The sequence below is a fragment of the Chroicocephalus ridibundus genome, unplaced genomic scaffold (assembly GCF_963924245.1).
Source record: "Chroicocephalus ridibundus unplaced genomic scaffold, bChrRid1.1 SCAFFOLD_37, whole genome shotgun sequence".
Taxonomy (NCBI): domain Eukaryota; kingdom Metazoa; phylum Chordata; class Aves; order Charadriiformes; family Laridae; genus Chroicocephalus; species Chroicocephalus ridibundus.
Genome location: NW_026961439.1, coordinates 1,654,306 through 1,669,480, shown reverse-complemented (window position 1 = coordinate 1,669,480; position 15,175 = coordinate 1,654,306). Strand labels below are relative to the sequence as shown.

General features: G+C 40.1%; 1 protein-coding gene across 1 annotated transcript in view; it reads right to left on the bottom strand.

The window, feature by feature from the left end:
• The window catches only part of CRACR2A (calcium release activated channel regulator 2A), a 63,460-nt gene that overhangs the window by 25,908 nt on the left and 22,377 nt on the right, over positions 1–15,175 (bottom strand). The window contains exons 6-8 of the mRNA XM_063321932.1: positions 11,406–11,496; positions 8,766–8,861; positions 2,371–2,558 (exon numbers count right to left, since the gene is read on the bottom strand). Coding sequence (XP_063178002.1) covers positions 2,371–2,558; positions 8,766–8,861; positions 11,406–11,496 — 375 coding nt within the window. The remainder of the gene's footprint in view (positions 1–2,370; positions 2,559–8,765; positions 8,862–11,405; positions 11,497–15,175) is intronic.

Genomic DNA, 15,175 nt, shown 5'->3' with positions numbered 1-15,175 from the left:
GTAGAATGCATTTTAGAAGGTAGAATCTCTCATTAAGCAAGAGCAAAGAGCTGTAAAAAGGTTACAAGGCCTTGTGAAAGAGGACATTTTGTATAAACAATACATGCCTTGCTAATGAATATAGCCATGAAGAAGAACAGAAGTCTGATAACAAGGGAACATCCCTCCGCAGAAGGAGCCAAAACCGGACAGACGCTGGAAGAAACATAAAGTCAACAAAGATCTGCAGTAACTGGGGGAAAGGTAAAGGCAGCAGTGGGAGATCGTGACCACTGACTCAATTGGAGACTGAAGAGAACTACATCCCCCACAGTACTGGAGCATGCACACATCAATTAAAGGACCTTGCAACTTTAAATGAAAGCGAGAGACTGTACTAACCAATAGAAATTGTTAAGATAAGCTACTAACCAATAATTATAATTAAGGGTGCGTATTTCTGTGTTTTGAACTGTGTAAATATACCAAGGAGTTTGTGGGCCGGTGTGCTAGCTTCGTGGATTACCACCTAGCACCCATCTCTGCAGAAATGATTTAAATAAATACCTCTACTCTGCGTGCATATTGGCATCTTGCACACTGGGTAAACGACCCTGATTTGGGACAACATACACAGTCTGAACATTACACCTGCTTCAACAACTCAGGTCTTACCAGACTCATAAAGATGTTAAAGGAACACTGCAGCTGCAGTTGAGTAGGGCTGAGCTCCAATTCCATAAAACACTATTGAATCCAAAGTGCTTTGTAAATACAGTAGTATTATTCAGCAGTCTGACTGCTGGGCAGATTTCCTCTGTAGCTTTAAAATTAGATCATTCCACAGTCTTTGCTCTGGATCTGAAAAGAGAGGCCTCAAAGAGGAAACAAACCACCTTGAGGAGGAATATTTCTACTGTCTACTTCCAAAACACACATCAAACATGCAAATCTAAAAATGGCGATTTTAAACACAGTGTCCATTCTTTAACAATCATTTATCAACAAAGTTCATTATTTATACCCTCAAGAAAAATTAAATTTTTAATAATGAAGTAGAATTTGGTACAAAGCTTAACAGAAAAAGAATATAACATTTGATCTAATATTCTGCTCTATCCTGAAATAAGACAAATAGCCACAGCTCTGAGTTATGTAGCTCATTAATGAAATGCATAGAGTCTGGCAAGATATGCATCACAGTCCATGTGCTCTCCATTGGCAACAAGAGAGTTTTACATTTTTTTAAAACTATATTTCATTAAATGAACTCCAGTGAACATTTCTGCCAATTACAGCTTCAGGGTAATGTAACTTTTGTTTTGTGCAGGCGGCTGGAGCAAGACAGGTACATTCTTCTATCCCTCAAAATACAAATTGTAAATATTTCTTCTTGAAAAATATTTTTAATTCAGATTCAGAATCTGAAATCCAAAACATTTGAACTGGAAACCTCAAAACGATGGTTCTGGATTACCATAAGGCCTTCTGTGAATTGTGATTTAGCTGCATAAGCTACATTTTATCTTGAGAGCCAGGCTCCTTGGTCGGAAATGATGTACTAGACTTGCTTTTGATGAAGAAAAGAAGCACATCCTAGCCATGTCATAGCCAGAGTACATTCTGAGAAGGAAGTTTCACATAGGCTTAGCTTTGAGGAGGATGGAGCACCATGTGCCACAACTGTAATTTTTGCAAGGAATCCCACTGGTATTCCAAAACTAAGACATACTTTTTGACCAAGTAAACTGATTTTTAATTCCAAACACCTTCAACAAATGGGGGGTGGAAGAATACTGACATTTTGAAGAAGTAGCAGAAGATTCTGTAGAAGCTGGATACGCTACAGAAAACATGCTGAATTACTTAGGGAAAAAATGACTAGAACTGCACTTGGCTTTTGCCCTTGTTCCTGCGGGGATAGGTTAAATTTTCCTCAGGATCTGTCAGGGGATACAGGTATTCCATACCATCTGAGGCCATGCACAGTCTATAGCTGGGAGATGGCTGGGGTAGGGAGCAGAAAGTCACTGCTTGGAGCCGGCTAGGGTGTCCTGGGTCGAGTCGGTAAGCAGCGGTACAGTAATCATGTTTGTACATTCCTCTATCAGTGTTATTGATGATGTTTTCCTGATCCTTTTGCTGTTCTGTTAAACTGCCTTTGCCTCAACCCATGAGTTTTGCCATTTTCTTCCAATTCTCCCCCACGACCCCGGGGGGCTGAGAGAGCAGCCATGTGGTTCTTTGTTGCCGTCTGAGCTAAACCACTATAGTTTTGCTGGTGGTTTCTGCCTATGACACAGACTTAAATCACAGCACTGAATACCCTGAGAAGGAGGCTCACTGGCACGCTAAGCAAATGCACTAGAACCACCGTAACTGGAGACTTACGTTTCCTTCTCCTCATGTAGTTTTGATGCCTCCTCCTGAAGCACTTGTAACTGTTGCTGAGCCAGGCTTAGTTCGTGAGACGTTTTCTCCAGGTGTCTCAGCAGCTCCTGGTTAGTCAGCTTCAGCCTGGTGTTCTCTACTTTGGTTTCTTCTTTGCCACTGAGAAGTTCCGTACATTGCTGCTCTAACTGGGATGGAAGAAAAGAGAACAGAAACTATGATAACTAACTGAGGTCTCTTGGTTTTGAGGCTTTCAATTCAAGTCATAGAGGTTAGCTGAATAGGGAAGCTCTTTCTATCAAAGCCAACGTATGAATAAAACACTCTTCCACTGTTCTGTGTACAGACATAATTATGTTAAACATAAGCAAATCCATTTCACTCCATGAATTTCATCCAGTCCAAAAATGAACCAGGACAAACCACAAAAAAAGTGTTTACAGACCAGAGTATCAGTACTTAGTTGATATTCACAACTGCTATTTTAGACAATTTCCCACGATGCCAAGGCCTACACAGAGCAATTCATAGTTCTGCCTAAAAAATGTTATATTTAAATCCAGTAGCTGATAAACCTTCCTATCCCCAATAATATCACCAAGCAGTAACCTTTCTGCCATCTCAGCTAAATCTGCAAAGAAGTGTGAATTAGAGATTTTTTAATTCGCTTTTATATTCACTCTGCAAAGTATATAGAAAGGAAAGATACACCTTCCCCATGAAACAGATAACAGCAGATGACAGTGCTTTCTGGTACGTAAAGAAGTTCTACCTGCTTCTCACTGGCTAACTGAGCAAATTGAGATGACAGAGCAAAAGTTAAGTAGACTATAATTAGTCCACTTCATATTAGGGAAAGCACTGCTGACCTGAAGATATAAAAGTTTGTGGGTTTTTTTATTTTTTTCAGTATGCATTTTAAGGGATGTAAAATGTACTAGGGGCATTATAATGTTACCAGTTCAATGCCCCAGATCCCAGACACAACAGAGGATTTTGTTAGAACTCTCATTTTGCACATCCCAACTAGCAAACCCAAATCTGTCCTTACCCAGCTCTGCCAGTCTGTTCACACTCCACAACACTGCTGTTGTTCTAGTCTTGGTTTTGAATGCAACCTTAAGACCCAGGTTCAAAACAAAGGCAGAAAATACTTTCTAGCTGGGATTGTGAAAGGTCAGGAGCAAGAATAGAGCAGGAGCACTTATCTCAGCAGCAACACCAGCCTAACATATTTGCTGAACTGTAGCCTCAGCAGCCTCACAGTTCATATGGAACACCGACGAGATGGGCATGAAATTACTGCTGAGCAACGTTTGTTTACATTAGAATCACTGAATGGCTAGAGCTGGAAGGCACCTTAAAGATCATCTAGTTTCAACCCCCCTGCCCAGGGCAGGGACACCTTCCACTAGACAAGGTTGCCCAAAGCCCCCTCCAGCCTGGCCCTGAACACTTACACTGATAGATCACTTCAGTTCCTGAGTATGGCTTCCATTCCAGGAGTGGGTTTGGGAGAAGCAAAAAGGGATCACAGAAAGATGAACTTTCAAAAACCTTAACAGCAACAAATTGCAGGCAGAAATACCACTTCAAGAATATTAGGGCCATCTGAAAACTTACACAGAGACTGGTGTGGAAATGTAACTGCAATGGTAGCCATCATCAGCTTCCAGAATCATAGGTACTGATGTTAGAAATAATTGCTATAAATCCTGGTGATTACTTTTGAGAGAAAATCAATTGTGTTGAAACTACGCTCAATAGCAGATGCTTATATTTAAACCCCAGGACACAAGAGGAGCAAGGGTTATTTCACAGCACTACAGAGCTCATTCCTTTCATTGTATCTATACAATCCTTTAAGTCATGCCAAACGCTACTTTCAAAGCATTCATTTAAACAATTCTCAATACAGTGGAATAACTCATTAGGGGGATGCTCAGTTGGTATAGAATGGCATAGATCCTACAGGCTCTAACTGCTTACTGGAGCTGCAAATTGGCTACCAAGGTCATCAAGCAGATGAAAATTGATTGGGAAACAGGGCCCACAGTCATGTTTAAGAAAATCTAAGAAGCAGAAAGAATTAACCAATTACCACAGGTCAAGCACAGACCATAGCCAATGGAGTATATTCTCTTTTTTTTGACAAAAGTGGAAGGAAAAACTAAGAAGTTTAACATTGAATAAAGAACTGGGATTGTCCAATATAAACAAACTGTTGCTGAGGACAGCTATTGTTGTCCCTCAAAAACACATACATTAAGCACTCTCCATACATTCCCTTGTTCTTAGCTCAGCATCCTTTCTGTATTTTTTCTCTTTTTTTTTCCTGTTTATTTCAAGTGTGTGTGAAAGACGAAACATTTATACAGTGTTATAAGGTTGGGGATTATTTTGCTTTATGCCTTTCTTAACAATCCTATCACTTGATTTGCATTTTTGTGTGCTACTGATCAATGTTCTCATGGATCTCTCACTCAGATTCCCAAGATCATGCTCTTCAGTGGCTGTTATCAGCACAGAACCCATCCTTTAATGTAAGAAGCCCAGTAACTTTCCTGCATTTTAACTGGTCCACACCTACTTTCTTCCCCTAATACAAGAGTCTGTGCCCTAGGTGTTATGCTGGACATCCTCTGTCCCCAGTGCCTCCTGAGACATGTCATCACACATCCCTTGAGGAACACTATTGAGAATATCTTGTGCTTTCGAGCAAGCTCATGTAGAGCAATCTGACAATTGAAGATCATGGTAGTCAGGAAAAAGGCCTAGCCAAAGGAATCCTGTCCTGCAGAAGGCTAGTCAACATGAAATCAGATCAGTGTTTCAGAAACATGAGGAAGTCAGGGGTCACCAGAGACACCAGAGACAGGGGTCACCAGAGACACCAGGGGTCAGTACTGGGTCCAGTCCTCTTCAATATATTCATCAATGACCTGGATGAGGGCATAGAGTGCACCCTCAGCAAGTTCACCAATGACACAAAGCTGGGGTGGGGTGGATGACACACCAGAAGGCTGTGCCGCCATACAGAGAGACCTAGACAGGCTGGAGAGTTGGGCAAAGAGGAACCTTATGAAATTCAACAAGGGCAAGTGTAGGGTGCTGCACCTGTGGAGGAATAACCCCATGCACCAGTACAGGTTGGGGGCTGACCTGCCGGAGAGCAGCTCATCTGAAAGAGACCTGGAAGTCCTGGTGGACAACAGGATGACCATGAGCCAGCAATGTGCCCTTGTGGCCAAGAAGGCCAATGGCATCCTGGGATGCATCAAGAGGAATGTGGCCAGTAGGTCGAAGGAGGTCATCCTCCCCCTCTACTCTGCCTTGGTGAGGCCGCACCTGGAGTACTGTGCCCAGTTCTGGGTTCCCCAGTTCAAGAAGGACAGGGAACTGCTGGGGAGGGTGCAGCAAAGGGCTACAAAGATGATTAGGGGACTCGAACACCTCTCTTATGAAGAAAGGCTGAGGGAATTGGGTCTCCTCAGTCTGGAAAAAAGACGGCTGAGGGGGGACCTTATCAACACCTATAAATACTTAAAGGGTGGGTGTCAGGAGGATGGGGCCAGGATCTTTTCAGTGGTGCCCAGGGACAGGACAACAGGCAACAGGCACAAACTTGAACATAGGAAGTTCCACCTAAACATGAGGAGGAACTTCTTTACTTTGAGGGTGGCAGAGCACTGGCACAGGCTGCCCAGACAGGTGGTGGAGTCTCTGTCTCTGGAGACATTCAAAACCCACCTGGACGTGCTCCTGTGCAACCTGCTCTAGGTGACCATGCTCTGGCGGAGGGGTTGGACTAGATGATCTCCAGAGGTCCCTTCCCCCCCCCTTCTGAGGATGAAGACCCTCAGAAGGGAGACTCCCTCTGTCTAAATCAGCAGAAACAACACTTGAACTCATCTTGTCTGGAAGTTTCCTTTCACATTTTTTATAATAATTTCCAACACAGGAATAATTACATAGAAAAGAAGGGCAGAGGCAGGAGAGGGGAGAAGAGGGAGAGGAGAGGGGGAGGAGAGGGAGAGGAGAGGGAAAAAAAAAGCCTTATTAACAAAGTTTGGAAAAAAGCAGTTGTATTACTCCCAAGACGTTCTCTCATATAATCAAACATCAAAGTCATAATTAAACCAAGCTACCACCATCACCGCCTGCAAGAATAGGCCTAGCAGACATTGAGATCTAGGTGAATGAAGAGTAATACCAGAAAATGAGTGGGGTTATAGTATTACAAAAACAGATCAGAGGAAGATAAGAGTCACTCTCAGAGATGATCATTAGGAATTAGAAAAATATATGTACAAAATGCTGTCTCTAACTACACTAAGTTAAGCATTCAAATTAACAGGCTCGGCTGCTATACCGGAAAAAAATAATCAAATATTGTGTATAAGATTGACAGTGGGTACCAATCAGCTGGTTGAATGACAAAAGTTTCAAATGCCATCAATCATCTGAATAAAATTATCTTACTGATCACATCATTAGAAGTAGTGAATTCTATTTGTCCAACACAGCTTCCTTTCCATAAAAATAAATGCAATAGTTTAATTTTTATGGTAGTATGAAGATCCTGTCCTTCAAAAGCACCTCTGTTGAGACTCATGCAAATTCATAAGGGAGAGGGGAAATGGTAAATAATAGAAATTACAAATAAAATAGAAAACACAGTAATACTATTAACAATAAAAAATGCAATGAAAAGAAAAAGAAAACATACCATTAGAAAAAAACCCAACAAACTAATAAAAATAGCACAGACATTGTTTTATGTTCTCCAAGATAGGCAATAGTAGACAATAGAAAATGTAGTAGTAGGCAATAGATAGACACAATAATCATAAGATAAAACTTCATGACACTGCTGTCTATATTACTTGATTAGACCAGGCTTAAAATTGAGCGTAAGCCTTTGAATAGCTTCTGTGGTTTATATACCAAATTTAGAACACATATATTTTAGAGAACCACAGGAAAAGGGTTTTACATAACTACTGGTTGATAACTAAGTTTTAAACATAGCTTTAAAGCAAAAAAAAAAAACCAAAAAACAAACCCAATCCATAAACAACCAAAAAGGAGAATATTAAAATACAATCACTACAAAATTATGCTAAATAATTTCTTATATTTTTGCAGTTGGCTTCAGACTAAAAAAGCCTGATTTGTATGCCCCCACAGATATTTTCAAAGTATAGATTATTTCACTCCAGTGCTGCAATGTGGTAAACAGCCTGCATGAAGAGACAACTATTCTGATTCACAGCGGTACTGAAAAAAGGAAATTAACATCAGGTAGTTGATTTCAGTTATGTAACGGCCTTTTTGTTCAGTCCTATATCCTTGTGAGCTAAACTTGCATAATTCTAGTAACCTAGAGGCTTGTTTCCCCTCTTATTGAAGTACAACCCTACAATTCCCCTCAGCTTCAGCAGCACGTGGATCCATTCCTCAGAAGACGATCTAAAAACTACACACAACTAGGAAACTGCCCTCAAACTTCTTTTTCCTCTTCCTTCCCTTCCCCTTTCACTTCTCTCCTACTTCCCAGGACTGGCACTCCCAAGCACTGCTGCCAGGAAAGAAAAATTTACATGTATTTCATATTCATCTTCTACAGAGGGCGTTGGTTTCACAGCATTCCATTTCAGCCCTTTAAATTCCAGTGCTACCCCCCTTTTCCTACATCTAGTCTTTACCGCATTGACCTTGGAGACACTTTGCAGCAAGTTTATCTATGCAGAAATACTCTGCTTCCCCAAGCAGGCCATGCATTTTAAGAAGTAATCAGGCTTTAATATGGGAACTTGACAATCTGTTACCATGCAAGAGAACCACGCACTGTTAGAAAACTGTTATCACAGAGACGTATCAGGAGCAGGATGTTCAGGAGGGAACATTTCAAGTTCATGGTGCTGCATTGTCCCAAACAAGTAAATGAGTAGTTGGTATAGCTTTGAGCAAAGGTGTACGCTGTAAGACCCAAACCATTGTTCTCTGCTTTTATGCTCTCGGGGCATTAAACCAGTTCCTAGCACATTGAAGGCAGTGGAATTCTGCTACATTTTCATAAAAATAACGCGGTACTTGGGAAGAGTACCTGGAGCTTTTTTTTTTTTCTCCATTTTATGATATAAAAGGAAAACTTTAGAAGTAGAGGGTAACGTTTTTCCTAAGCACATGTGTAGAAGTCTAGCAGTCATAACTTCACTTTTAAATGCATTCAGGTATTTACACTCATGACACAAAAGCAACAGATGGTCAAAATTTGGCAGAACCACAACACACCAACTTGCATTTTTGGGACCCAATATAGTGCCTAAAGAAAATAATATCAATAAATAAAAATTATCTATTTTTTAATTCTGAAGGATATTGGTTAATACCCTTTTCTGTTGCTGAACCAATTGTTCCAGTTCTTGTTCTTTTGACAGGAGCTTGCGCTTCAGGTCTTGACTGTAGGACTGAAACCTCTCTGTGTCCTGCAAAATTCAAAGAGGAAATAGATTAACAGCACGATTTTGTCAGCTGGAGGAGACATAAGAAATCAGGCATGAAAATAATAGGCTTTTCACAGTGAATGTAACAAGCTACTGATAGAACTCAATGTAGGGATGGTATCACACACAGATCTAGACTCTGAGCTTCTGTAAACTGGCGTAGTCCAGCAACTTCAATGACTGCAGTTGCTACAGGATGTGTTGATTGCACATGAGTAGGCATCAGGTCTACAAAGTGGAGGCAGAAGTCTTCTTAGGCATGAGCCTTAGGAGCTTGGCCTACCTAAATCAATGAAGCCAGAATGCATTCTCCTATTTCCAGCTACACATACCTTCATCCTCTTATACACTAGCATTCATCTGTTGCAGCAGTGAGCTGTTTCAGAGAGCTAAACAGGCAGAAAAAAAGCAGCAAAAATGTTAATAGCTTTCTGCACATTTGGTTTCCTGAACAAGACACGGAGGAGTGATGAGAATGCACTGATGGAAACAACCTGGACAAATTTTAATTATTATGGAGTCATACTGTAACTCACATACTAATTATCAGGACTGACATGGGAGACACAGGCTACTGACACACAGCCCAGCAACTCAGGTTGAAGTAAAAGAAACAATACCTGCTACCTTTAAAATCCATCACTAACAACAATTTGTGACAGATGTTCCACTGGTATAAAAAAGTGACCTGGGCTTCAGGCTCTGGCATTCACTTAACAATTATATCAATCTGTCCATTATCTAAGTATCTTGCAATCACTGGGAACTCCCAGCCCTATTTGGGATTACTCCTTCAGACGTTCCTCAGCTGAGAGAAATTGCCAGAACTTCCCTGAGCAAAATCGTGTTCCAGCAGTTCATATCAGCTGAGAATCTGCCCTATTCCTCCACAATGCACCTCTACTCTCCAAGATCCCCAAGAAAATGCCTCTAAACAAAAATAAGAACTCCCTCAAGACAGTAGTGGTTCCTACACGCTCTTCCCCTTCAGCAGAACATGTAAAGGGGTAACCACATGCATGTTAACTGGCTCCTTATTTGGAAGAATATATATCCAAGTGAAAAAACAGACTAACTGCCCCTTTTGTACACCCTTCAGTCAGCAGGGCATTAAGTATCATAAATAGTTACAAATTGTACTTATCTGCATCTTAGCAATTTCTTTAAATGTATTCTTCAAGAGCTGCTCTTCATTCAAACCATAATAATTTCCCTTTTATATGGGACCAATGCGTCTCTCCAGGCTGTAAAGTCTTCGTGAGACTTTGCGTTAGAGAAAGAATTTAACAGTCAGATCTGCCCAAATCCCAAACTAGTCATGCTAAGAAACAATAATTCTTGAGTGTCTGACAACCTTTAGTGTGAATGACGACTTAACTGTAAAAAGCTTCAGTGGGAAGCTTTAATGAAAACAGTTGAAAGAAATGGCTTTACCTTAAATCTACAACTAATTAGGAGATCCAACCATCATTGCTTATGGAAAAGCCCCATCCCTGGAAGTGGTCAAGTTGGAATTAGATGATCTTTAAGGTCCCTTCCAACCTAAACCATTCCATGATTCTATGACTTGGATCACAAAAGGATTTTTTAGATATCAATTTTGACTGAGAATGGAGGCAGTAATTGATGGATATCCACCAGTTTTGGCCACATTTTGTGTACCGTGTGTTGTTTGAAACCGTATATTGGTTTGATTCATATGACTGCTTTCAAGACAACAAAAAGGAATGAGCCACTAGCTCATGACTGGCTGTCCCAAGCCTCCCAAAGAGGCTGTGGAATCTCCATCAAAATACTCAAAACTCAATTGGAGAAGTCCCTGAGAAACCTGGTCTAGTTTGAAAGCTAAAAGCAGCATAGGTACTTTCCCACCTAAATGATTCTAAGATGATGCTTTCCTGGAGCCCACTGGTAGTTGTTGTTAGTTTCTTTGTTTTAGGAGAAAAAGACAGAAAAAGTCCAAAGAACAGGCTACAAAAGCAGTAGAGGCGATTTAAAGGAGACACTAAGAAAACGCAATTCATTGTCAGGTGTTCAGGAAGCACTATGGCAGTGACAAAAGAATCTGACCTATGTTTATCTTGCAAATAGCTGTGGTGGTTTCAGAAATTACCATAGCTTCCTTTATCTGTTGTTGCTCTTCAGTGAGAACTTATCTCCTCCTCAAAAGCAGAGACTGCAGAACCCAACAGTACTGCTCTGCACAACCTCAAAGAGCATTTTTCCTAATTGTGACCAGAAGTTGGACCTATAGCAGCATACAATGAGACCGTACTTCAGTTTACTTTCAAAAGAACGCCAGCTGCTACTATGAGCACAGGACATTGATACTCCTCTCGTTCAACAAGTCACTCAGTCTGAAGCTGCAGAGTCTGGATCAGTACAAAAGTAGCAGTGAGGCAAACAATGTTTTTTCTTATTCTGTTGTGAAACACATTTTATGGGCTTTCATTTCACACTCAGAATGCGTATAAAATCACTGGAAGTAGGAGCAGAATCCATGGCCACAAAAACAGAGACACTCACTTTCAGAAGAAACTGCTCTTTCTCGTTTTTGATTTGCTGTTCCATTTCCTCATAAAGATGTTGAATTTCTTCATCGTAAGCAGAAATTTTCCTAATAAGAGATAAAAGTATACTGAGCGTGCCTTTGTAGCATTACTTCAAGTCATGGCTCACATTATAAGCTAAGCCACGCATTTTTGCCTTAACACAAGACTCCAGAGAATGTTCTAGGGTTAAGAAAATAGGAAATTTTGTGCAGGAAAGGTCACAGATTAAATTTAGATTTTTTTCTCATGGAAGGAAAGCTTTAACATCTCAAAGACTAATAAAGCTACACATCTGATGTTTCCGTATAAAGCAGCTGTTCATTATGCAGTTCTAATGAATTAGGTTTAAGGAACAGAGCTTCCTAGTGACAATACTAAGAATACCAGAGTCTAAGTTTGCCAGTTAGAAGTATTTTCACTGCAACTGCATTTTTTTCACTCTGGAACTGCATTGTTCACCATTCAAGAGTATTGAAGGGGATACTTCTATCATATCTAAGATGTTTTAGTTAGAATAGACTTCTTGAAAGTCCTTCTTGAAAGCTGCTTTACTGCCTCTCTAACAACTTTCCTGAAACAAATTTGAAAAGCCCAGCTGAGGAATAGAAATATGCTGTGCACAAGTGTATCTGACTGTAGGAGAAAATAAGGACTTAAAAAGCTCACTTTTTCCACCAAAATATTGCAATTAATATCACTGCAGTTTGATACACGAAGGATTACACTGAGCAGATGCTTTAGTTTGGGCAGAAAATATTTAAGTGTTGAAAGGGAACAAGACAGCTGCTTTGTTCTGCTTCTATTCTATTCTATTCCCTCCTATTTTCATTAATCCAGAAACTGAAAAGCAAAAATCACTTTGCATCAAACTCAGAGAACAATCTAGAAAGATTTTTAATAGAGATAAATAGGGCCTTTATGGGATACTACTGTATATTCCTCCGCATTCCTCTTGCCACAGCTGTTCCTTGAGCAACCTGCAGAATGCATGTTACAAATAAAGTACATAATCTCCTAGGGCATTCACATCAATAAGAGCAAGCCAAAGAATATACAGTAGAAAAAAAAAACTGTTAATTTTGTAATCTGGGTATCTACTATTCTTTTTTGTACCTAATGCTCTACATATTCTATGTTTTCATTTATTAAAGCCTGATTATCTTCTCAGTTAAAGCCAAGCAAATCAGAAATAAACTTAAAAAAATTTACCTAAGGTAAGAGGAGTGAGAAACACCAGAAACAAACCTTTCTTTTACCTTTTCAAATATCAGAACACTGGACATCGCCAGCTTGCATTTTCAGTCACAGGTAAAAAATGAGGGGGAAGGCATTTTCTCAGGATTTACAACAACAAACAAATATCAAGCTACACCAATTTGAGGAAAATGACTGCTGCCACTTAGATTTTTGTAAACTCTGATTAGGTGAGAAAAGCAGCCCAGACAAGGGCCTCTTCATGTGACTTCAATGTTTCAAAAAGAGGGTGACAGAAAATCCAGAAGCTCTTTTTCTGCCTTATTTCCTTTATAGTGTAAGAGGAGTACTTTATAGTGTATTGTTCTGATCTCAAATTCTCTTTTCTTAAAACTAAGAAAATGCTTCATAAGAAATTAGAACTCGCCAATGGAATTAAACAACACAAATTCATAAAGTATTAACAATTATTTAGAAAGGTGTGGCAGAGATGCTAAATTCATATTTAAAAATACTGTCCTGATGCATTATAATGTCACTTTGATCAGAGATAGATTGACTATGTACTGAAAAACCCTGTAACTTTGCACAGGCAGAACGCATTGCACAACAGTCAGTGTTTCCATGGGAATCACAGAGATTTTCTTTGCTTCTCTCTCACAGGGAGAATAACTTCAGTCCCGTATTATTAAGCTTCTGATTTAGATATTTCTTTCCTCTTATGTGTTTGGAATCACGGGATATGGCAACATCATCAAGACTACATCCAGGAGGTACCTCTGGGTGTAGGAATCTCTTTAGTTGGTCTGGCACATAAGCACATGCCATTTCTGTAGGTTGAATACTCCCCAAGCATTTAATTAATGGCTTATCATTCTTAACTCTGATCAAATTAAACAGCACAAGAAGGACGTGGGCCTCTTGGAGCAGATCCAGAGGAGGGCCACAAAGATGATCAGGACAGGCTATGAAGACAGGCTGAAAGAGCTGGGGTTGTTCAGCCTGGAGAAGAGAAGGCTCCACGGAGACCTTATAGCGGCTTTCTAGTACCTAAAGGGGCCTACAAGAAAGCTGGAGAGGGACTTTTTACAAGGGCATGTAGTGATAGGATGAGGGGCAAGGGCTTCAAACTGGAAGATTGGAAGAAATGGTAGATTTAGATTAGATATTAGGAAGAAATTTTTCACTATGAGGGTGGTGAGACACTGGAACAGGCTGCTCAGAGAAGTTGTGGATGCCCCATCCCTGGAAGTGTTCAAGGCCAGGCTGGATGGAGCTTTGAGCAACCCAGTCTAGTGGGAGGTGTCCCTGCCCATGGCAGGGGGTTGGAACTAGGTGATCTTTAAGGTCCCTTCCAACCCAAACCATTCTATGATTCTATGATTCTTTCCCTTTAAAAAAAATACAGTGATTTGCACTCTGTGTGCACTAATGTTCTGAGATGCTGATTCTCCTCTTCTTTCACTGAAGGTGGATTTTGACACTGTCCCATGCTAACTGACTTCCCAATGAGAAGTCGGTTCATCCTTCCCTTCCCCTTTACTGTTATGTTTATCATCTTCTCTATTTAGAACTTCATTGTCTGAAATACAGTCTACCTTTTTACTATGTTTTTCTTTCAGACGCAAAGCACAGCAGCAGACAGAGCTAATGTCAGTCGAAGATTCTATCTGCTATTAGAAGAAAAACGTTTCTTTCTCATCTGTTTTAAGCTTACTTCCTATTAGTCTTGTTAAATGTCCTTTCATTCTGCTGCTAGGGTTTTGAAGAATAACAGTTCCTCATTCAGCCTAGTCAGTGGTCTCATGGTCTATCAAATCCCACTCCAACCTTTACCTTCTCACTCAAGAGATCCTACCTTTTAAAAAAAACTTCTTACAGAACAGCTATTCCATTCCTTTAATCACTGAGTTGCCATTCTCTGTACCTTTCTTTATTATGTTACATTATTCTTGTGATGAAGAGACCAGAACTTCACTCAGTACTCAAGACACGGGTGCACCAAGATTCTATGTATTGACAAAAACATGCTTTGTTATGTTCTCAGTACCCTTCCCAATCACGCATAGAATTTTACTGGGTTTTTTTGGCTACCATTGCACCCTGAACGGATGATTTCAGGAAGCTCTCTGCTATGACCCCAAGGACTTCCTCCAGAGTTGTAACTGCCCATTCCATGCTCAGCATCATGTAAGCATGACTTAAATTATTTTGTCTTCCTTACATTTATCTACGATGAAGTTCATCTATAGCTTTTTTGCCCACTCAATATATCACCCCATTATTTAAAAAACACCACTGCTAAATTTAAGAAGCCATCTAATTTTAAATTAGCACTTAAAATTAAATACAAACATCAGAAAATCAAGAACGAACTTAGCCATAGCAAACAAAAAAGGCATCCATTGTGTAGATACCAAAACCAAAATGTATGAATGTATGGAGCTACTGGTCCACACTTTCAGTGCGCAGCTTAGCTATTGCTGATTCCAGCACCAGACCAGATATATTTACAGTATTTACTGTAGTAAAAGTCTCCCACTTTTGTTT